This window comes from Ambystoma mexicanum, chromosome 6p (genome assembly GCF_040938575.1).
Source record: "Ambystoma mexicanum isolate Mex_15411 chromosome 6p, UKY_AmexF1_1, whole genome shotgun sequence".
Taxonomy (NCBI): Eukaryota; Metazoa; Chordata; class Amphibia; order Caudata; family Ambystomatidae; genus Ambystoma; species Ambystoma mexicanum.
In genome coordinates, this window is record NC_090935.1 from 1,267,324,135 (window position 1) to 1,267,348,887 (window position 24,753).

General features: G+C 46.6%; 1 protein-coding gene across 5 annotated transcripts in view; it reads left to right on the forward strand.

The window, feature by feature from the left end:
* The window catches only part of KDM4C (lysine demethylase 4C), a 3,084,728-nt gene that overhangs the window by 1,925,258 nt on the left and 1,134,717 nt on the right, over window positions 1–24,753 (forward strand). For all 5 annotated transcript variants that reach the window (XM_069625930.1, XM_069625928.1, XM_069625929.1 and 2 more), the window contains one exon: window positions 20,196–20,272. In XM_069625930.1, the coding sequence (XP_069482031.1) occupies window positions 20,196–20,272 (77 nt within the window). The remainder of the gene's footprint in view (window positions 1–20,195; window positions 20,273–24,753) is intronic.

Sequence of the window (24,753 nt, forward strand, 5' to 3'; positions counted from 1 at the left end):
GGTATTTTCACCCCTAAGTATATAATGTATCTTCATCCACTGCTATCCCTAGCCCTTCCCATTCTCCACTTTGCCCCTCAGTAACCCCTTTTAAAAGGAGGAAAACTGACTTGCTCACGTTTACATTAAAGCCTGATAAGCACCCATACGCCTCCATTATCCGTAGCACTCTCAAGTCTGTCCTTCAATCTCTTAGAGTTATAGCAATACGTCATCCGCCTACATGCTTAATTTATAGCTTTCGTCCCCCACCTTTCACCTGTTTGTGCCTACGTATCCTTTCCCCAAGTGGTTCCATCGTTGGGGTAAACAGGAGGAGTGATACGGGACATCCCTGCCTAGTGCCCCTGCTGAGGTCAAATTCTCTGGACTTTGTCTTTACCACCACCGTTGCCGTGGGTCCCGAGTATATTGCCCTTATAGCTCTGCGCATTCTCTCCCCCACTCCTACCTTACGCAGCAGCGCAAACAAGAATCCTCATTCAATTCTATTGAATGTTTTTTCAGCATCCAGGCTCAGTAGCGCATGGTCTCCTGAGTCTCCTCTCAAGTGTTCCATAAGGTCTAGAGTTTTTCTAATTGCTTCCGGGCCTTGCCTACCTGCCATGAAACCCATCTGGTCCGGATGGACTATCCGGAGCAATTTATCTTCGAATCGCTGTTAGGGAGAATTCTCCAGTGTGGCTAATTTCCCTTACCTAATGAGCCCCTCAGCAGCTTTGCTGGATTTCTAGTATTGATTTTTTTCACCTGGTAAGAGTGTGAGCTTTTTTCCCACTCTTACATGTTTTTTGCTGTGTGTGTTTAACATTTTCTTGTGTTCATAGACTGTGGAGCCTCACCTACACCACAGGCATCATCTTTTTACTGTGTGTTACACAGCACCTTCAGTGCAGTGACAGCGGGTTGTCTTTTAGACTTTCCAACTCAGACTCCATTTTCTGGGACTGACTACTGTCTCCCAGAACATGTAAAGTTGCCATTGACTTTATTAGTCTCTTTAAAATCCACAGACCCAGTACAAACTATCTTACATAGAGTACTGGAAAGGGTTAATACTTATCCCTTTTTGTCTGTTTCTCTTGGAGCATTGTGTCGCTCCCTTTTCATCAAGACTTGGCTGGTGGCAGTGGTAACTAACCTGTTACTCACCGGCCGGCGAGTGATCCGGGCAAGCGACCAGGAAGTTTGTACTGGATGTTGCTTGAAGAGCTCGAGATGGAGCCTCCACCTGAGCCTCCTCTCTGTTGAGGGAATAAGCTCTTTTTGATGATATGACTCTCAGCTGCACTAAATTACAGACTGAGAGACCGATCACCCAAAAGAGCGGGGAGAACACACTGCCACGGATCCAGCTAAAAGAAAAAGACAATTGGTAAATATTTGGGAAGAGCAAAGATCACCACAAGAAAAAACCCTCTCAAAAGCAGAAAGTACCTGGGTCACCCACTGCCCTTATCATCGAAAAGGAACAGTAATGGAATTTCCCCTGTAAGTACAGAAAATAGATTAACTTCTATTTTGAGGATTCGGATAAGAATTAATAGATTCAGATAGGAGTTAATAAAGAAAGTTAAGGAAGTCTTACCAGAACAGGAATTGAAATAACCTAAACAATCCAGGTTAGAACAACGGAGGTACAAAACAATAAACAGGAAGGTTAGTAGGGATATCCTATACCCCGGGGGCATGAGGGGCGCTCTAGATACGGGTAGGTGCACACTTCTCAGCAAGGCGTCCCTGTGTACACTTTCAGCAATGAGTCTTTGTGTATAATCAGCAAAGCGTCCTTGCGTACTCTTGAGGGAGCAAATCCAAAAGAACGGGATGGAGTCGGAATCCACAAAAGAACACTGGGATAGATGAAGGAAACAGAACCCAGTACTTGTAGGCAGCTGGGAAGGTGAGGAAAAACAGTTGAAGGCGGTTGAAGGCGGTGGTAGGTAAAACAGGACAGAAGGAGGGCAATCCAGTAAACAGGCAGCGAGATCCGATACACAGGCAGGCTAAGGACGGTACATAGTCAGGAAGTAAGCAATCAGTAGAACAGGCAAAAGTCCGGTACACAGGTAGGCAGAAGACAGTACAGAATCAGGAAACAGGCAAAGGTCCGGTACACAGGAAGTCAAAATAGATTGAGAAGTCTCAAGGCAGTCCGTAATTGGAGAAACAGGAATCGGTTCACGGGAAGGCAATGATTTGGAAGGCACAGAAGACGAAACTTCGGATGCCGGTTGCAACTTTAATCAGAAGCAGCGTCCTTCCCGCTGCAATGCCTAATATACTCAGGAGGCGGAGCACCGTAAGCCCGTCAGAGCTCACGTTCCGAATAGTCGGAACTACAGGCAAAAAGTAGGTTTCTTGGGAGTTGTAGGCAACGGCTGGCTTGTCGATACCTTTGATGTTGCTGAGCCCAATCTCCATGGTAACCGCCACCGAGAGAAGTAAGGGGCTGAGAAACGTCGGATACTGTGGCGAAGCGTCACAACTTTGGTAGGTACCTTGAAAGTGGTCTGTTTCACCTGGCGTGTTGAGGAGGCGCGCAGGTCATTCAGACCCTGATGTGTGACATAACCTATTTTTCCTACCGCGGTTATCTTAAATAACCTTGGTATTGTTTTAGGCTATCTTGCTAGATGTGCAGTCATTTTTTCGAGGAAAAAAAAATTCGAAAGACAATAATGTCGAAAAATAAATGTCGGAAAAAAAAAAAAGTCGAATTCCTTTTTTTTAATTACATATTTATTTTGGGGTCCAGGAATAAAAAAAAAGAGGGGTAAAATAAAAAAAAATAAAAAAAGAGGGGTTGGGGGGGAACCCCCCCATTTCGAATAAAAAACGTCATTAAAAAAAATGCGACTTTTTTTTCGACATTTTTCATTTCGAAAAAATTACTATGAACCATCTTGATAGCCTTGAACTTAAACCTGCTAGACCATATACATTTGTATATGGTTCTGGCTGGGTTTAGTCAGCATTTCTTTTTGAAAATGTCTTTCTCGTGTTTTACTCCGCGCGCCAAACCAGGCTTGGTTCCTTTGTTCACCGTCTTTTTGCGGGCTTCTACACAGAAGCCCTACTTTGGCGCCTAAAAGTCTGTGTAGGCAGGATTTGAGGGTGGGGTTTTAGGATCCCTGCCAAGAGTTCCCTTGTTAACCCAGGTCGCACTCCTGTTTGATTGGCTAGGTGACTGTCCCGCCAGGACAGCCACCCTGCCTGCTGTGTGATTGACATCCAGGCTGTGTGAATGGGGGAAAAATATGGGTCTGGAAAGGCAGAGTAGCCACTGGAACGAAAGACCCGACGAGGAGCTGACAGAAGGGGACCCCTACAACGACTGAACCGTCCGGTGAAGCCCTGCTGCAGGTCCGAATCTTCAGACTCCAATGACGGAGATCTACCAGGAATCTTCTTCCCCTGAGCTGGTGGGACCAACCTTTTATTTGTTGCTTTGCTCTGCTGCTGGTTTCTCCCCTAGGCAGTGCAGGATCCTCTTCCTACTTCTTGTCAGTCTGTCAGTCGCTTCAGGAACCGTGAGCCTGCAAGACCTGCCAGGAACACCCGCCTCAGCTACAGCTTCTCCATTTAAAGGTACTGTGCAAATCAGGTTGCTCGTTTTGTCAAGCCGCGGTGAAGGTGTATGAAACCTTTCGCCAATCCGAGTGCTTGTCCTTCTCTACTCTTAAAACTAACCTTTCTGCCGACCAACTTCGTCCCGAACTCTTGGCAAAGACTTAACCGCAAACAACCCTGAACTGTGTGATCTTGAGCAAAAGACTTTTGTCCTATTGACTTTGGTCCTAAGTCTTTTTGATTTGATTCCATCACTGTAGTTCCTCTTTCTAGATTGTCCTGCTTACTTACCTGTTGGTGCTGCTCAATCTTTACCTAACTTTGTCTTTCCCTCCATTTTTAAATGATTGGAGTGCCATTTTGCTCACACTTCGTTTTGAGTTTAACTTGTCCAGAATCTATTGGGAGTGGTGTGGTGTATTAAGAGTGTGATTTTTGAACTGCCTTACTTAGTGAGATGTTATACAACTGATGTGTAAATAAATGTATATTCTTTTGCTCCGAAACCTTGAGTAAGTGTTTGTTTGAATCATAGTAATTGCTGTCCTTTGTGTAACTATTGATACTGCTCACTTGCTCTTGAGATAAGTCTGGCTGCTCAGCCATCACTACCACTTTATAGTGTAGTACAGGCGTGTACCAAAGGTGAATTTGTACCGTCACGTTGTAGTCTTAATTGAGTGTGGGTTTCCCAAAGGGTACTGCATATAATTCTGCCTAACACTGGTGTACAGCAATGAGGATCAAGTATAGTGATTACACTTAGAGTGCTGCTATTACCTTGGATCAACTAACCACAAGGCTAACATCACTAAAAAGCAATATTAATCATGTCTGATATGAAAAGCTACAGTCAGGAGACCCTCCTTAGTTACACTGTGGATTATTTAAAAAATATGTGTAGAGAAAGGAATCTCTCTGTAAAAGGCAAAACGTCTGATTTGATTGAAAGGTTGTCTGGTGGGTGGGTCTGAAAAACCTGACCCCTCAGCCAATGTGGAAAATAATGAGGATGATAATGTGTCTTATTATTCATGAGTTGAAGGAAGTAGATGTGTCTCCTAATGTAGGCCTCACTGCTCCCTTACCTGCTCAGCAACCTCACCCTTTGTCCACTGGGACCCCACCAGGTCCTACACTCAGTCCTGAATTCATTGCTCTAGAAAGGATGAGGCTTGAATTGGAATTCAATCGTTTAAATGCTCAAACTGAGCAAAATCACCAAGGACTTCAGCTCAGAGAAATGAAGTTGAATCATGAACTAGAAATGAAAAGGTTATCTCTTGAAAATGCTTCTCTCCGAGTCTTCTATGTCTTCCAGTCCTATGAGACCCTGTATGCCTAAAGAAATTGTGGTTATGTATGAGGTTAAGCTTGATATTTTGGATTGGTTGGCAATGTGTGACTATAACCATGGGATTCAAGGTCTCTAGGCTACCCACTGTTGCATCTGATGGAGTTGGGGGAGGTGGATAGGGCCGGTTATGAGTGTATGAAGCTAGATTTAATTGCTAGATTTGGGAAGACCCCTTCCCAGTACCTTAAAAGGTTTAAGACCCTCGAAAAGCATGATGGTACCCCTTGGGCTACCTGGGTATGTGAATGTTTGAAAAACTTAAATGGTTGGGTTAAGGGTTACAGAGTGAACACTTATGAAGGTATGATAAATCTTGTTATGTTGGAGTCAATTTATGATGCCTGCTCTCCTGAGCTCAGACAGCACTTGTCTGATTCTAAGGAGATAGATCCAAAGAAGTTAGCTAAGGCGCTGACTTGTGGGTTGCCAACAGGGCTACTCACAAGAATTCTGGGGCAACTCAGAAGAAGGATGAGGGACAGCAGCCAAAGAAAGATAACAAGGAGAATTCTAATACTTCCAATCAAAAGAGGTCCATAAACAGCAGCATAAGGGTAAACCACAGAGGAAACCAAATACGGCTAGTGCACCATCTGGACCCAAACCAGATGGAGGTCAGAACAAACCCCCATTCATCAAGACATTTGGGAAATGTTATGTTTGTGGGTCAACTGACCATGTGAAAGTGGATCCCAGATGTAAGGGTAAACCTTCAGGGGTCCACACTGTCTCCCTAGCCTTCTCCTCAGAGGAAGAAGTACCTATGGCAAGTGGAAACTTTCACCTACTGGCTGATGAACCCATGAGAGTCTCGGCTAGTGTTCTTTAGTGTCCCTGGGCTTTTGAGAACCGAATTTAGATGTCTATAATTCCATCCCAGATAATACTAAATAATTTTACAAATATAGTCTTCTTGTGAATAGACAGGAGACCCCTGCCATCAGAGACACTGGGATCAGCAGAACTGTGGTGGATGAATCATTTTTCAAGGTGGAGGATGTTGCTAAGGCTCCCAGACGCCTCACCAAGTTAGCTGAAGTCCCTGCGCAAATGCTTCCCTAATTACCTGCTCTCGTCCAGTGTAATGCTATGACTGTCAAAATACCTGTTAGATTGCAGAGTGAAGTGCCTGGGAGAGTTCTGCTGGGTAATGACCTGAAAACTCTTGGAGTTGTGTCAAGTAGCCTCAGGTCTCCCAGTAAAGGGATACAGGAGCTCACTAGGCCTGCAAGGGAGAGGACATTGAGAGGCTCTCCAGAGGATTTGATAGAGGAAACTATCACTCCCACTCCACAGGAGTTGCTCACTGCTATTTCTAGAAAGGAGGCGGCAAAGGGGAAACCCAAGACCTCAAAGAAAAAGTCAGACAGCACCCCTGTGCTACCAACAAGGACATCCCCAGGATTGTCCAAGGTCACACCTGTGACACCTCCACCTGCTGAGGCAGAGTTTGAGGTACAACACTGTGTGATTGAACCAGTTTCTGAAGAGTCCGATCTGGAAGAAGACACTGTTTTAGTTGGATATCTTGACCCTGTTGACCATCCTGAGCTGCAGTCTGTACTGACAGAAGGTGGACCAAACAGGGCAGACTTCAGCAGAGGAGAAAGAGTGTGTCCTACGTTCGAGGATCTTCGACAACAGGCTGCTAACCAACTTGATGGGAAAGAAGTTGGAAAGCATAGGTTAATCTGGGAAGATGGCCTCTTCTACAGTGAACTGACTGAATCTATCCCTGGGGACTGCAAAAGAATTGTAGTCCGCCTTGCTAACAGACTCCAGTTCCTACAGTTGGCCCATGTGATACTTTTGGCTGGTCATTTGAGTTTCAAAATGACCAGGGAAAGGTTCACCTTTATGCTTCTACTGGCCTAGGATCGGTTCAGAAGTTGACAAACTCTGTAGGAGCTGTCACACTTGCCAAACCTGTGGCAAGAGTGGAGCCAAGAACGTGGCACCCTTAATGCCTCTCCCAGTGGTGGGAGTTCCTTTTGAGAGGGTGGGCATCGACATTATTGGTCCCCTTGACCCTCCTACATCTTCAGGGAACAGGTTTATCCTGGTTGTAGTAGACAATGCTACAAGATACCCAGAAGCCATACCTATGAGAACTGTTACAGCTCAGGCTGTGGCTAAGGCTCTACTTGGTATTTTTACCAGAGTAGGGGTTCCTAAGGAAGTGATATCCGACAGGGGATCCAATTTTATGTCCCACTACATGCAAGCCATGTGGAAAAATTGTGGTGTCACTTACAAGTTCTCGACAGCCGACCATCCACAGACAAATAGACTGGTAGAGAGGTTTAATCGTACTATGAAGAGCATTATAGGTGCTTTAGAGGAACCCCTTAAGAGAAAGTGGGACCTTCTAATGCCATGCCTTCTCTTTGCTTACAGAGAAGTCCCTCAGGAGGGAGTTGGATACAGTCTCTTTGAACTTCTCTTTGGCCATCCCATCAGAGGTCCAATGGCCCTTATTAAGGAGGGGTTGGAGAGTGCTCCTTCCGCCAAGCCAGTCAGAGTGAGTGACTATGTGATAGGTCTCCGGAGGAGAATGTCACACATGATGGCAGAAGCTAGTGATAAATTTAAAGCAGGTCAGGCCCTGGTCAAACATTGGCATGACCAGAACGCCAGCATGGTTCAGTTTACTCAAGACCAGCTTGTATTAGTTATGGTGCCAACAAGGCAGAAGGCCTTGCAGGACAAATTGATATGACCCTTCACGTTTGTGGGCAAACTTGGAGAGGTGAACTATTTGGTGGACTGAGGCAGACGTTAGGAGGCTCCCAGAGTTGTTCACACCAACCTTTTGAAGGCATATGTCTCGGGACCAGAAGTGGAAGCTTTGCTTCTAGCTTCAACTCAAGAGGAGGAGGAGGAGAGTGAGCCTCTACCTGACCTTCTCAGGGACCAACCTTAGGATGAGAAAATAGGAGTCAATCTCTCTTCTCAACTGACTTCTGAACAACAGGAGGAGTGCAAAGTTCTGTTAAATCAGTTTGCCTCCCTGTTTTCACTATCACCAGGCTTCACCCCTTGGGGACAGCATGATATTCTCACTGGTGACTGTTTACCTGTGAATAGCAGAGGTTACAGAATGTCAGAACATGTGCTATCCCATATCAAAGGAGAGGTCAACAGGATGCTTGATCTCGGGGTTATAGAGCCCTCTACCAGTCCATGGTCTAGTCCAGTTGTTCTAGTACCAAAGGCAGGATCCAAGAAGTTGAGATTCTGTGTGGACTATAGAGCTCTACATGCAGTTACTAAGACTGATGCCCATCCTTTGCCAAGGACAGATGAACTGGTGGATAGACTTGGTTTAGCCAAGTATCTCAGTACATTTGATTTGACGTCAGGCTATTGGCAAATAGTCCTGACAGACCATGCCAATGAGAAAACTGGATTCTCAAACCCAGCAGGCCTCTACCAGTTAAAGGTTATGCCTTGTGGATTAAGGAATGCACCTGCTACATTCCAAAGGATGGTCAGTCAAGTTCTGAATGGGATGGAGGACTTCTACATGGCATACTTTGATGACATTGCAGTGTTCAGCCCTACATGGAAAGAACATATTGATCACTTGGAATATGTTTTGCAGGCTCTTGAGCAGGCCCATCTGACCATAAAGGCAAGCAAATGCCACATTGATCAGAGTAAAGTGGTCTACCTTGGTCATGAGGTAGGAGGAGGTGAAATAAGGCCATTGCCTAGCAATGTACAAGCTGTACAAAACTGGGCCACCCCTAATACTCAAACCCAAGTGAGAGCTTTCCTAGGTCTCACTGGGTACTACATGAATTTCATATATAACTATGGGACTATAGCTTCTCCCTTGAATGTGATCTCCTCTCCAAAATCCCCTAAAAAGGTTAGATGGAATGAGGAGTGCACTCAAGCCTTTGAAAACCTGAAGAAAGCCCTTTGTCAAGCTCCAGTCCTAAGAGCTCCTGATTATCACCACCCCTTCACTGTGCAGACAGATGCCTCCAATACAGGTATATGTACAGTCATTCGTCAACTGGAGGAGAAAGGTAGGGAGCACCCCATTTGCTTCCTCAGTAGAAAACTGAAGGAACCAGAAACAAGGTGGCCAACCATAGAGTGTGAATGTTTTACCTTTGTGTGGTCTCTGAAGAAGTTTAAACCATACGTGTATGGATCTACTTTTGTGATTCAGACAGACCACCAACCCTTGAGATGGTTAATGCAAATGAAAGGGGAAAACCCAAAACTTCTGAGATGGTCAATCTGCCTGCAAGGGTTTGATTTCACCATTGAGTACAGAGCAGAATGTCACCGCCAAAATGCTGATGGTCTCTCTAGGATGTTTTTAACCGAGTAGAGGTGGAGAGTCATCCAGGAGTGGATTAAATCCTCCTGTCCCTTAGTCTGGGGGGGAGAGTGTTAGGGAGAATTCTCCAGATTGGCTATTTTCCCTTACCTACTGAGTCCCTCAGCAGCTTTACTGGATTTCTAGGATTTATTTTTTTCACCTGGTAAGAGTGTGAGCCTTTTTTCCCACTCTTAAATGTGTTTTGCTGTGTGTGTTTAACATTTTCTTGTGTTCATAGACTGTCGAGCCTCACCTACTCCAAAGGCATCATCTTTTTACTGTGCGTTACACAGCACCTTCAGTGCAGTGACACCGGGTTGTCTTTTAGACTTCCAAACCCGGACTCCATTTTCTGGGACTGACTACTGTCTCCCAGAACATGTAAAGTTGCCATTGACTTTATTAGTCTCTTTAAAATCCACAGACCCAGTACGAACTATCTTACGTAGAGTACTGTAAAGGGTTAATACTTATCCCTTTTTGTCTGTTTCTCTTGGAGCATTGATTCGCTCCCTTTTCATCAAGACTTGGCTGGTGGCAGTGGTAACTACCATATTTTTCCTACCGCGGTTATCTTAAATAACCTTGGTATTGTTTTAGGCTTTCTTGTTAGCCTAAAACTTAAACCTGCTAGACCATATACGTTTTTATACGGTTCCGGCTGGGTTTATTCGCCATTTCTTTTTTAAAATGTCTCTCATGTTTTACTCCACGCGCCAAACCAGGTTTGGTTCCTTTGTTCACCGTCTTTTCGCGGGCTTCTACACAGAAGCCCTCCATAGGCGCCTGAAAGTCTGGGTAGGCAGGATGTGAGGGAGGGGTTCTAGGACCCCTGCCATGGGTTCCCTTGGTAACTCAAGTCACACTCCTGTAGGATTGGCTAGGTGACTGTCCCGCCAGTACAGCCACCCTGCTGTGTGATTGACAGCCAGGCTGTGTGAATGGGGGAAAACTGCATAACAAGCAGGTTTCTGGGTCTGGAAAGGCAGAGTCGCCACTGGAACGAAAGAACCGACGAGGAGCTGTCAGAAGAGGACCCCTACAACGACTGTACCGTCCGGTGAAGCCCTGCTGCAGGTCTGGATCTTCAGACTCCATCGACGGAGGAGATCTACCATGAATCTTCTTCCCCTGAGCTGGTGGGACCAAATCAGTTCACCCAAACTGCATGCCAGGACTCCCTCCTCTGGTCGAATAATTTGCTGTACAGAGCTACAGTGAACCGGATAGCCAGGAAGGTCGGACCCTGCTTGGGTTTTAAGGAGAACACCTTTTATTTGGTGCTTTGCTCTGCTGCTGGTTTCTTCCCTGGGCAGTGCAGGACCCTCCAGTCTTCCTACTTCATGTCAGAACAACAGTCGCTTCAGGAATCGTGAGCCTGCAGGACCTGCCAGGAACGTCTGCCTCAGCTACAGCTTCTTCTGCATTTAAAGGTACTGTGCAAATCCGGTTGTTTGTTTCGTCCAGCCTCGGTGAAGGTGTGTGAAACCTTTCCCCAATCCGAGGGCTTGTACTTCTCTACACTTTAAACTAACTTTTCTGCCGACCAACTTCGTCCAGAACTCTTGGCAAATACTTAACTGCGAACTACCCTGAACTGTGTGATCTTGAGCAAAAGTTTTGTGTCCTATTGACTTTGGCCCTAAGCCTTTTTGCTTTGATTCCATCACTGTAGTTCCTCTTTCTAGATTGCCCTGCTTACTTACCTTTTGGTACTGCTCAATCTTTACCTAACTTTGTGTTTCCCTTCCTTTTTAAATTATTGGCGTGCCATTTTGCTCACACTTCATTTTGAGCTTAACTTGTCCAGAATCTATTGGGAGTGGTGTGGTGTATTAAGAGTGTGATTTTTCAACTGCTTTACTTAGTGAGATGTTCTACAACTGATGTGTAAATAAATGTATATTCTTTTACTCAGAAACCTTAAGTCAGTGTTTGTTTGAATCATAGTAATTGCTGTCCTTTGTGTAACTATTGTTCAACCACATTCAAAAGTGAGATGGGGAGATAAGAGCATTGGGTTGGGTCCCTTCCTTCTTTCGGGATCACTGATATTAATGCCTTACTAAACATGGCAGGTACCTCCCCCGTGTCTACGATATGATTGTATAGTTTCACCATATGTCGTGAAAGGACCCCCGGGTACCTCTTATAGAACCCGATGGTATAGCCATCTTGCCCCAGTGCCTTTCCATTTGGTAGACGCGATATCGCCTCTTGTACCACCTCTGGTGTTATCGGGCTCTCTAAATGCTCTATATCTGGGCTTATGAGTTTGATCATGGCCACCTCCCTTAGGTATTCACCCATCTCTGTTTCCCACTGCGGGCTTCGGATGTATATAATGTTTCGTAATATTGGGCTAATCCTTCTGCTATTTCTTTTGGTGCTACCCGGTTACCCCCTTCAAGATCCCAGAGATTAGAGACCCATCTTTCTTCCCTCTGTGCCCAGAGCCTTGCTGCCAGCATTGCATCTGCCTTATCTCCCTTTCCATAATACTTCTGTTTGAGGTACTTAAATTTCCACAGTTTCTTCCATTCACAATGCTTTCAACTCTGCCCTTTTGACAAGGAGTTCCTCCCTCAACTCCTCTGAGTTCCTCTCTGCAGCATGCACCCTCTCCTTTCCCTCCACTATCTCTTTCCTCAACCTTTTCTCCCTCAAATCTCGCTCCCTTTTGCGCCTTGCCCCCTCTCTAATTAGCAGCCCTCTCTTAGTTGCTTTCCCAGCAACCCAGACCACTCCTGTGCGTACTTCTCCAGTGTCATTTAACTCAAAGTATTCGGTGATCGCTGTGGCCAGTTGATCTGCAAATATGTGGTCCTTCCATAATGTTTCAATGCATCGCCAGCTGCTCTCTGGTCTATATAACCCTTTTACATGTAAGGTCATGAGTCTGTCCATCCTACCGGCCTAATTTCACATCTCATCACCCTCGTCCCCTGGTCCCTGTTCAAAAGTAAGTAGTCAATTCTTGTTGTATGCGTTTGGGCGGGGCTGAGTAAAAGATGTATCCTTCCTTCTGTGGGTGCTGCCTTCTCTACACATCTACCAGGCCTTTGGACTCTATCGCCCTTCCTAAGTGCCCCAATCTATACACTCCTCCCTGTGGCCTCTCTTGCCCTCTCGCTCTTCTATCCCAGGTATTATTCGCCCAGGAGTTAAAGTTAAAGTCCCCTCCTATGATGTACAAGTCTGCCTCCACTTCCTGTATTGCAGTGAGCGCCCTGTGTATAAACTGTGCTTGTCCCCGGTTTGGCGCGTATATCGCTGCCAGTAACACACTCGCCGACAAATAAATTATGAAGATTCAACCTGGGAATCCTCCCGTCCCCTGCACACTATCAATTGTTGGACAAAAGCCAATTACTAAAACATCTTTAGAAATTCAATCAATTAGTTGAGCATTCTGTACATTGTATACATAGAATAATAATTCAATCACGTACAAAAGATTTTTTTAAAAAGATATTTCGAGGTGTTTGTGTGCTCTGACATATTCCACATCAATGACAGATCATTTCTACAGCTGTGCTGCTTTGGAACATTTTCAGCAGAGGGGGTCCTGCGTCGATGGCGCTGTCCCTCGCGGGCCTCCATCGAGGTTCGACGTCACCAGATGTTATATATAGGACGCACAGCGCCCGTAGCCTCAGTCCTGTTTTTTTCCGCAAACGTGTTGGGTTCGGAATCTCGGTGCGCTCGATTCTTTCTTCGTGTACGATGTCTTCATCCTCTTCTACTACCCCGAAGTCGGGCTTTAGAAAATGTCAGGACTGCGGTTCGAAGATGTCCATCATGGACCCGCATGACATCTGCCTCTGGTGCCTCGGCGAAAGCCACGCCACCGACAACTGCGAGGATTGCCAGTCCCTGACGTCTAAGGCCCTGCAGGAACGTAAGGGGAAATTGAAGATAGGTAGGGTGTCTAAGCCCTGTAAATCGAAGTCTGCTGGGCTTTTGACCGATGACTCGAGGGGCGACTCTCCACGTCGGCGAAAATCCATGGGGTCTCGTCCTCATAGGGGACAAGCACTATAAGTTCAAAGGGTATTCACCAAGCTCATGGCAGTAGTCATGGCTCACCTCAGGAGATCCCGGGTCCATGTATTCCCATAACTGGATGACTGGCTGATCCGAGTGAAGGGGCGGGGCAGGTCTTGTCTCATCTGGAGCACAAGTGTCTGCTACTGCACAGACAGGGCTTCTCCCTGAACTTGAAGTCCCATGTGACGCCATTCCAAAGGCTCTAGTTCATCGGCCTTCCTTACATCCCGGTAGGGAAGGCCTTCCCACCCGAGGAGAGAGCCAACAGCATTATGCAGATGGTGGATTTGTTCCAGAACCATGCCACCTTACTAGCGACTTCCTTCCTCAGTCTCTTAGGTCTCCTGACCTCCTGTATTTTCTAGTGCCAGAGGCCAGGCTACAAGTGAGTTCCCTTCAGTGGCTTCTGAGAAGTCAGGGGTCACAGTACCTCGGATCCCTCACAGATTCCCTCAGGGTGTCAGGACAGTGGTAAACGACCTCAGTTTGTGGACCGACAGCAACAATATCATGGCAGAGGAACCCTTCTGGCCTCCCTGGCCTCAGGCATGAGTGGTCACGGATGCGTCTCTGAAGGGTTGGGGTGCTCATTGCGAGGACCTGCATATGAACGGCCTTTGGTCAGCAATGGAAGCCAGGTGGCACATCAACAGACTGGAGTTGCGAGCCATCAGTTTAGCCCTGAGGGCTTTCACCCCAATCTCTGAAGGGGAAGCATGTCCTGATTCTGACAGATAACACAGTGGCCATGCACTACCTGAACAAGAAGGGTCTCGTGCGCCCCCTCAGCCTCTGCACAGAGGCAATGCAGCAATGGTTCTGGTTGCTGGAGAACAAGATCTCAGTGCCAGCAGTTCATCTGGCAGGGATAGAAAATGTCTTGTCTGATGCTCTGAGCGGGCAGAGAAAGGTCTCACGTGAGTGGGAAGTGTGCCAGGAAGTCCTGGAAGAGGTCTGCACTCTCTCTACGTTACCCCAGCCGTGGATCTGTTGCCACAGAGTCCAACGGGAAGTGCAGATGCTTTTGCTTGAGGAAATTACCAAAAGGAGCACTGGGGGACGGCATTTCTGGCAGATTGGACCTTCCCTCAATTTCCGTCATCCCATGGGTTCTCCGGATGTTGCAAAGATTTGGAGCAACCATGATCTTGATCGCCCTGGACTGGGCGAGGAGAGCTTGGTACTTCGACCTCTTTGATCTGATCATCTGTCCAGCTCACCGGTTGCCACGGCGCCGGGATCTCCTGACCCCATCGGAAGGTCTGGTGCTCCACCCGAACCCGGAGTTCCTCAACCTAAATGCGTGGCTCTTGAGAGGATGAGGTATGACGATAGGGACCTCTCATAGGAGGTATTTGAGGTGTTGCTGGCTGCACGCAGACCGTCTACCAGATCTCCTTACGCGTGCAGATGGAGACAATTTGAGGTGTAGTGCAGAGAACGCGTGATCTATCTCACTTGCCCCACCACTACATTGAAGGAGTTTCTTCTGTCACTGGCCTTAGCAGGCCTTCAGGTTAGCACAGTCAAAGGATATTTGGTGGCCTTGTCTGTGTTCAAAAGGTCCCTGGATCAAGATTCTTTTTTACGATCCCGGTTATGGCACAATGTCTGAAGGGCCTTGTGAATACGTTTGTGCCAACTCCTTTTGTTGTCCCAGACTGGGATCTAAATATAGTTCTGACATTTCTGATGGCGGCTCCATTTGAGCCCATGCATTCCTGTTCTTTGAGACTGTTATCCTTGAAAACAGCCTTTTTGTTTGAGATCACATCAGCCAGGAGAGTTAGCAAGCTCCCTGTTACTGCGTTTTTTCCGGCAAAAGGTTTCCCTTAATATAAGGCCTAGCTTTCTTTCGAAAGTAGTTTCTGATTCTGCCTTTCTCAGTCCACAGATTTAGTAGTGTTCTACCCTCCATCACACCCCTCTAACTAGGAGGACCGGTTCCACCACTTACATCCCAAGAGAGCATTGAGCTTTTACGTTGCTATGACAGCTAAGTTCCGTAGATCTGAACAACTGTCATGGCGCATTGATTGTCCCGCAAAGGTCTTGCTCTAATGAAGTAGACTCTCTCTCATTGGATTTTTCTTTGCATCACAGAATGTTACCAGTCTGCAGGCAGGGAACTTCCTCCCAGAATCAGGGCACACATGACGAGAGCGGTCTCGACTTACACGGCCTTGCAGAGGGGAGTTCCCATTAGGGACATCTATAGTCCGCCCACATGTTTGTCCTTGCACATGTTTACCAGGAACTATTGTCTGGATGTTGCGGGGCCGATGAGAAATCTGCAGGAGAAAAGCAATCCATTGAAGGAGAAATTACTTATCGTAATGTTCTTTTGTATTGATTCTTCTCCTGCAGATTCTTCATTGCCCCTCTCATTTATCCTTGTTCAGAACATTTTTGCGTCTCTGCGCATCTGTCTAAGTGAAGAGATGCCTGGTGATGGCTCGAGGTTTCAGCCCCTATCTGGAAAGTCGCTTGGCTTTCCCAAAAAATAAACCTCTTTACATTTTTCTCTAATTCTTGGGGTTTCTGATTCTCAGGTTTTTTATAGGATGTTTAGCCTTGTCTCCATCGTTTTCCTCTGCAGCATTCATGCATGTGGAAAACGGGGGCGGGGGGAACTGAGGTATGAGGCGTAGTGACGTGGTGTGTATATATATATATATATATATATATATGACGCCCAACGTCACATCCGGAGCCAATGATCGATCACGAGCAAGACGGATCGACGGCAGTGTCGAAGTCCACTGCGCACACTGTCAAAGAGTTTCTGAGCAGCAGAGCTGGCGAGGATATCTATCAGATGAGGAATCTGTGGGAGAAAAATCCATCGAAAGAACCTTACGGTAGGTAATTTCTCCTTCTCCCCTTCGCACCTCTTTGGCAATATGGGTTTGAAACATTGTCTACACCTGGGCAATATTCTTCACACACACTATTAGGCTCAGTTATTTCCTTTCAGTTTAGGCAACCCTGATCGTCTATCAATTGCCTACATGTGAGTCTATTTTCACTTTGGCAATGTTGTTTCAAGTTCACTTTTGCAGATATTGTGTGGTTCACCTTAAAATGGCCTGCTATGCAACAGTCACCTCCTTGACAGTCTCTTTGTGCCAACTACTTTGGTTTCTGTCAGCTTGGTATGATTCACAATCATCAACTTGTTTTATGTCAGTTCGGGATTTAAAAGGAAACAGGATTTGAGCAACGGATAGTCATGGAGCGCTCCGCGGTCACAATAGAATAGTGAACTCCCCGAGTTTGGCGTGCAGGTCAGTTTGCCTTGCATCTTCCAGCTCGTCTGCTTCAGTTCTACTATGTGGTCAGTATTCCTTTCTTACACGGCTTCCTGCATTCTGCAGTGGCTGCTATCAGAGCCCTTGCTGCTTCCCCAGCGGTCCGGTGCTCGGCTGCTGCCTCAGATGGGTGAGAGTCACTACTAGGTACACTTTCCACTCCGCGGCCTCTGCAACAACCCTCACAGCTTCCCCAGCGCTCTGGTGCTCGCCTTCAATCACTGAGCGGTTTACAGTGGAGAAAGTTATATAAAGGCACGCTTTCAGCTGCACGACTTCTGCAGCTGAAATCCCAAGCCCCTTCAGCCTTCTCAGGACTGTCATCAACTTCTTTCGCCACTCGGGTCCCTGTGTCCTGGCTTTGCCACAATTTCATCCTCTGATGCTTTTTGCAGGCTACAAAACTCCTCCAAACACTACTACTGCCCTCATGCTGCTACTGCTTCGCCTGTCTCTCCTTCCTCCAGCGTAGTCTAATGGCCTGTACATGAGGGGTCCTTTTATGCCTCTTAGGCATCCTCAGGTGTGGGTCATTAACCTGAATGAGCTGCATTGCACAACCTTGTACCTCTGCAGCACTCTTCTACGTCCCAGTAATCTGGGGATTCTGGGACTTGAAGTCCCGAACACAAATGTTTTTCTTCATAATATCTCAGCCACCAAGTTCCCTTTTCCCCTTAAGCGTATTCCTCAAAGGAGTATCACAAGGACAAAAATATATATTTGGTTTTACAGAGGATTGTGTTAATTTGCAATGCACCTAGCCCGCCCAAGCACCGTCCAACTTGTACATCTCCAACAAGAAAAATAAATGTACAAAAACACTTTTTATAAGAGGGTGATGTTTATTTGTCTGGGTCAAACATATTCTCATATACATGTACACGGATTGCCATGTCAAAACATTTTGTTTGTGTCTCTGTCTCAGGTGCACCCAATGACCACTTGTAAGTAAATACTCCCTCGCACAGTTCCTGTATACCTTAAGGTCACCCTCACCCAAATCCACACACCCACAGACCCCCATAGACACAGGTTCATTTCAGCCACCATTGTTTGCCCTTATCTCCTGGCCATCTAGTTGGTTCCGGAAGCACCTCAAAACCTTCTTCTTTGCTTCTGCTTTCTCTCTCCCTCTCCCCTGCTAAATTCTTCATTGAAATTGCACTGAACCTGCACCTGGGCCACTCTCACCGACCTCGGTCCTTGGCCCAGCCACTCTATACTTGCACTGCCTCCCTGGCAACCCCTGCACTGCGGGACTGTATCTGCATCCCTACAGCCCCCCCCCCAGCACTTGTCTGCACTTACCTTGCACTTGCCACCAGCTGGCCCTATTTATTTATTTATTTTTTATTCTACTTACCCTGTTCAGCACTTCCCCCTCTCCCCTTCCCCTTCCACTTTTTCCCTTCCCCCTACCCCTGCACTTGCGCGATCTGAATGACACCTGGCCTAGTAGGATCGTTGTCTGTCTTTCCCTCCTGTTCCCCCCTCCCTGCCTCGTCGCGCCTTGAAACACTTGTGTATAGGCGCGTTACAAATGCCATATCATATATCAGAATGGTCTGCGATGCGCACTTATGTTTGTTTTTTAGTATAGGTCTGTAGTTAACAAAAAATATATATGTCCATATATATGTCCAGGGACTTCAAAGTTTAAAAAGAAATATGGGAGGAGGAATGCTTTATCTACGGGAGTATGCCAGGATATATATGCACTTGGACGTGCCTGCACTCAGAAACCTAGTATAAAATGTCTGTGCTCAGCTGTATTCTTCTGCACAATTTAGGTGTTTACTCAAATGTCAGCTTTTTTGAAGTTGCATGCAAAAACGTATTAACATCTTTATTACCGTTTTCTCCAAAGTAGCTCTTCAGGGGAAGGAGCAGCAGCTCAAAATCGGTGTCTCCACAGTCCTACGGGTGATGTCTGTCACACAAGCTTTGATCAATTCAAATGTTCTCCTAGTGTTTTTTGAAATCGCTTACCAGGGCTTTATTCTGTGGTTTCTAATGGAGATCCCTATCCATTGAAAACCCACACGTTATTTTGTATTTTTTATTTCATTGTTTGAAACTCAGACCTAGCTCGAGAGCAGTACAGAGTGTGGGTAGAGGGCATTTGGGGTGGCATCTTTTAACAGTAGCTCAGTACTGTGAGGCCTGTGCGTCGGTATGTGCGTTCTTTGGATTAGCCCTTGGCCAGGTGTTGTTGATAGAGCCATGTTTTGAGAGATTTGCGAAACTGGAGAATTGTGGGGGCATTCTGAGTCAACACCGGGATCGAGTTCCAAAGGGTGGGTATGCGTTTGATGTGCCGGCAGTCTGGATGCCCAGTTGAAAGAAGACAAAAGCAAAACATCCCCTTTTTTGAAAAACCTCCAGAAACCCTATTTGTTGCACGGTCTCTCAGCCTCAAACTTTGGTGGCAAGCACAGAATTTGAAATCTATGAATTTACTATGTTCGATAGTCCTTTGATAGCTTTGTGACCAAAGGATGTGTGCACCAATTTACTGTCAGTCGCATATGTTAGTTTAGCCTTTTTGTACGCCACCATCTGTTTAACAACCTTCCGAAATGTAACTTCGCACTGCTGAATCACAGCGGCATTACTCTTGGCAGCATTGCAGTATTTTGTCTGTGTGTGAACTATATTAGTCAGGTATTTTGTCAAACACTGTTTTGATGTTTCCCTAGATTTCATGAGTGGGCTAAATATCTATTGCAAAATGAGCCTAGTTTGCCTGAGTACACAGCAAGTTAGAGCAGACTGTTGAGAAAATAAGTGGCAGGGGGGGTGCTCACACACTGCTCGCTTTTCTTCACTGAATTGCTACGATGGTTGAGATTCAAATCACATCGCAACTTTTATTCTTTTTGGCACCCATTCAAATGTTCCAAAACACATTTTAAATTTGATTTTTACATATATATACTTGTTGAATATTTTCTGTTTTTACCATATATTATATCTATAACTAAAGTTGCCATTGTAAAGACTCAACCCTTCCAAGCATATCCGCCATCCATAGTAGAGTGTTCCATATCATTGTGCAGAGTAGTCCAGTGGGATGGAACAAAAGAATCTGTAAAGTTTGAAGTAGTATTTGTCTTATGTCTTACCAAATATATTTGTGTGCAAAATAGTTTCACTTCACAATCACAGACACTATTTTGGTAAAGAAAGGTCTGTGCCCCATCCATTTTGGCCACAGGATTCTTTCTCTATGAAGCTGTTCTCAAACGCTGTTCCTAATATTCTGACTGTTTGACTGTGCCCTTGAACATTTGGCTTGCAGATACGACAATCTATGTAATGATACATCATGAGTGTGAACATTACCTTATTCAGTTGCTGCACCTTTGTTGCTTCAGCCAAACAAAGGACCGTCTGCACTGTTTTTAGGTGGTACACTGACAGAGGAGCAGTCTTACTATTTACCCCCAAACAAGACTGATAATTCAGCTTCCTAGTTGCAGTACATTTTGAATTAACACATAAAATGTGCCGAATGATGAAGTGAAAGTGTAAGTTAATTTACATTATTCGTTTATTGCAGGTTGTTATGGCATTCCTTCTTCGGAAATCCTTGATGGGTGGAAGTGTTATCGGTGCAGGACCGGAGAATGGACAGCTGTAAGTGTTAGCTTTTTTGTTGTGAAACGATTAATTATATTTTAGATCGATATAATTAATTGTTATTCTTAGCAAATTATACTGTGAATGATGTTTGCCTGGTTTTTGATAAACCAGCATCATAAAGTGTCATATCTTTTTGTAATCTTGGATATAACAAATGAAAAATAAAATGTAACTGTGATGGGGTAGGTTAAGAAGTGTGATTAATCTGATGATGTCATTACTCCTTTCCCAGCTGTGACCTCCTCCCATCTGGCCAGGGGACGGCAGCACCTACCTGATCCTGATCCTGACCCTGAGAGTGGTTATATGAGAGAGGATCACATGGGGGGAGACAACATCCGGTGAGGTCCCATGGCATCATCGGATGAGACATGGTATCCCCCTTTTCCTCCTGAGATCAACCTCCGATCCCTAATACCCTTATGGCATATTATCTTACATCCTCTCATTCACCTATGAAGGGTAGTGAAAACCTTTTCCCAAGACCCATAGACTAACCTACAAAATACTACCTTCTCGGACTCCATCCAGGCCTGACTTGCCTTTGGGAATCATTAAAACTACCTTGCCAGGTTTGTCATATAAACTATCAAGAATGGACTTGCATTCTCATAACTACCGAAACTGGATTGAGAAAGAGGAACCACATAATGCAGAGCAAAGGTGGTCATGAGTAGAAGAATCACTAGTTGGGTGGGAACATACACCTGTGGCAGGGAAAATTAAAGAGCAGAAGCAGAAAGTGTAAGTGTGCTGAGAGCAAGAGAAAGCCGTTTCTCTGAGTGCGGACCAATAGACTGAAGGGCTGGAATGCGTGTGGTGGAGCCGATCGGCTCGAGAGCCAAGAAGAAGAAAGCTATCATGGGAAGAGGACAGGAACGCCAGGAACCAACAGAAAACTCCTGGGTATTCACAGGTGTCAAGTGGCAGCATCTGATGTACCGGAGCATAGAACGAAGCAGACGCGCCCAACAGAAGCTGCAGAAATGGGGCACCCAAGAGAAGGTGGTTGCGACAGAGAAAGCACAGAAAGACCGTCACCAGGTGGTCCCAGGAGAAACCAGGAACGCCAGCAAGAACTGGTGAGTCCACCCAGAAGCTGAGAAAGTGCAAAAGAGCTTTTCGTTAAAAAGGGAAACTAAACACAAGTGAAAACCTTTAAGGTTTGTCAATGTATACCGTACAGGTATACGGGAAGCATGGACTAGATAATATATCAAGCAGATACATTATCAAGCACAGTAGACATGTAAATGTGGAAGTGTGATAACAGGAAGCCCTGGCATGAGAATATACCAGGCAGTTGCAGGTGTGTGATTACCAGAAGCCCTGGCAGAAGACTATACCAGGCAGCTACAAGTGTGTAATTTCAAGAAGCCCTGGCAGGAGAGTTTACCAGCTATTTGCAAGTGTGTGTGGAAAGAAAGTCCTGAGGGGGAAGTGTACATGACAAGAACAAGCTGAACAGTGTACAGAAAGTACAAATGCTAAAGACAGCCTGAGAAGGGATTGTGTTACTAAGGAGGGAAGGGGCAGAACCTGGCAGGAGAGTACACCAGGTATCCTGACAAGTCAAAAGTAGAAAACCAGACTGTTTTTTGCATCAGTATTGTTGCTGGACAGGAAAGGCACAAGAAACTGCTACTTGTGGAAACACCAGAAAGTAAAGAGGAATCCAGAGGAAGGGAACCAACCCTGCAGCAAGGATCCTTAACCTTAAAGAATTTTTGTGTTGGAGTTATTCTTTTTTCCATTTTGAACACTTTATTCTAAGAACACTTAAGGCCAAAGACATTACCCTATTCACCTTTGAATTTAGTTTGAGTGTGAGGGTCAGAGTAGAAGTTTTGTTTTGGACATTCTGACACAGACAGAGCCTTAGTTTTTGGTTTAGGTAGGCACGTTATAAATGACTTATGATATCCTATAAGTCCTCTTACAATAGGGACAGGGAGGAATTTTCCCAACCCCTTTTATTTTAATAAGTCTTTATACAAAGCCATGACTCACATGTGTCCGAATTTCATTCCGGACTCCTCACATACGCTTGAACCATTTATTTATCTTCAAACATGCACAACATGTGCAGTTCTAGTGGTGAAACACATACTATAGAATAGCTACAGATATCCTGACAGTTCCTTATATGTTTCTATCAGAGGCCACATCAGTGTTAGACACCGAGACAATTCCATAGCTTGTGTGGCAATAGACATTTGTTCATGTTCTGTGAAAAGAAAAAAGGTTTCTATAGAAATACTAAAGGACCCACTATCTGCATTCATGTTTACACATTGGTTACTGCTTTTATGATTAGATCCATCTCAAAACTCATATGACCTGTCCCCTTTTCTCCATCCTTGTGGAGTGTCGCCCAACATGGGGAAGCTATCAGAACCTTTGGCAGCGAAAAACTGAGCTTCCCTTTAAAATTAGTATTGCGTGCTGGGGCGCGCCCTCGGCCGTGGGAATGCCCCGTCAAGGCCCTGCCCTGTGGCACCTCACTCCGGTCCCTTTTTCCGCACGGACGGTATCGGACTAAGGAAGCCAGCACAGAGACTTTCTTTGCATTCTGCTTGCCCCCTGTCCTTTTTTCATTCTTATTTAACTTCCATTTGGTGCCTCGCCTCCCCTGGTGCATGTCGTCCACTTGAGGATTTACGAGATATGCCTCATGCAACCGCTCGTTCCTGGCCTCAGACCCCCATGCAATCTGTCTTGAGTGTTTGGAGCCCGACCGTCGCTGGGACGCATGTTCGGCTTGCAGCACTCTCGGTCACAGGGCATTGAAGAATCAGTTGTCGAAGTGGAGGGAGATCTTCCACACTTCTCCTCCTCCCCACCTTAAGGACTTTGTCTCCAGTACTTCTCGTCAAGACAAGGTAGGTCCTCTGTTCAGCACGGCAACTCCTTTCCGGTGGATCCCACGGATCAGGGTTCCTCAAATTCAGGTTCTGGCAGTCCAAGGCTACCGGTTCCCAGGCCAAGGGGCACTTCCGGGCACTCGGGGACAGACCTAAGGCCGTCCTCGATACCAGCTCCCAAGCTGAGGGGCTCAGGTTCCCTACCAGGCTGTCCTCGGAAGGGCGATCAAGTTCGTCCTCTTTTTCTACCCCAGGGGTAAGGGATCGTCGAGTGCCACCTCCAAGAGTCTGTCCTTAAAACTAGCCAACGTGGCTACTGGCACTGATGCCAAGGGCGTCCAGCCTACCGGAGCTCGCCAGTCAGGGCATTGTGAATACCGTTTGCCCGGCTGAGGGCTCAGTACCTACCAGAGCGATCTCTGAGGTAGACGCCTCTGCATCTGGTGCAAAACCCAAGCTGTATCCTCCCGTGTCTGAGGCCTCTCTTGGCTCAGGGCCTCCGCGCCCTCCCTCCCAGGGCAAGGCTTCAAAATGGCAGATAGGGACATAGCGGAGCCTGCCAGGCCGGCAGCCATCTTGGATCCAGCTCAGGGCCCGCCAGTGTTTTCGCCTATTAAATGGGCTTTGCAAGATGATCCCAGCTCCCTTCCCTCTGGAACCGGCAGCGGATCCTACGGTGAAGGCTTCTGGTCTCCTCGGGATACATCTACCCATCCACTGTCTTACGGCTACACGCACCAGGCGCCTTGGCCCTTTCACCATGAGTCGAGGCCCAGCGCCTTGGAGAGCTGGGCCACTAGGGACCCAGTGGCTAGCGTGGACTGCTTCTTCGAGTGCTTCCTCTTCCTCGTGCATTCCCCTGAGATGAAGGGGCTCCTGAAGGACATTGTGACTGAGGTCATCGGCAGGTGGCGCCGCCTCTGCCCCCTCCTCTGGGTGGTACTCCTCCCGTTTCTCCAGCGCTGCCTGCTCCAGTGCCGGTTCCGCCCCTGGTCCAGGCCCTACCAGTTATTCTGACCCCTCCACCTCCTCCTGCACCACCATGGCCTCCCCCTCAACAGCTGTTGGACCTGTCTGCGGCTCCGGACCTAGGGCGACCCAGCTATCACCTGTGTCCCAGGGCCAGATTCCTCTCGGTCTGTGAAAAGGGGGGCGAAGATGAGGATGACTACGCCCAGGACGATGACCCCTCAGGATCTATTAATGCCTTTCATGACCCCCTTTAGGGGCTGGTAGAGTTCTTGTGGGTCCCTCTGCCCGAGGTAGCCCCCCAGAAGTCGGGAGTGCTAGCAGAGGTTTTGGGGAAGCGCACCACGATCCAGTCTGGTATCTGTCTCCAGAAGGATGTTCTGCAGGTGGCGCGAAAGGTATGGGTGAAGCCCAGGGTCAAAGCCCAGATGAACAAGAAGTTGGATAGCGGGTTTAGGCTGACACACAGGGAGCTTATTCTCCTCACCTCTCACCTGCAGCCAGTGGTGGCTGTGGCCTTCTTGTATTCTAAACCATCGTCTTCGTCGTCTTCCTCCATGGGAGCCACCTCCAATTGCCTCTCCAAAGAGTACACAGTCCGCGAGTCTTTGGGAAAGGGCTGTTATTCCATCTCAAGACTGT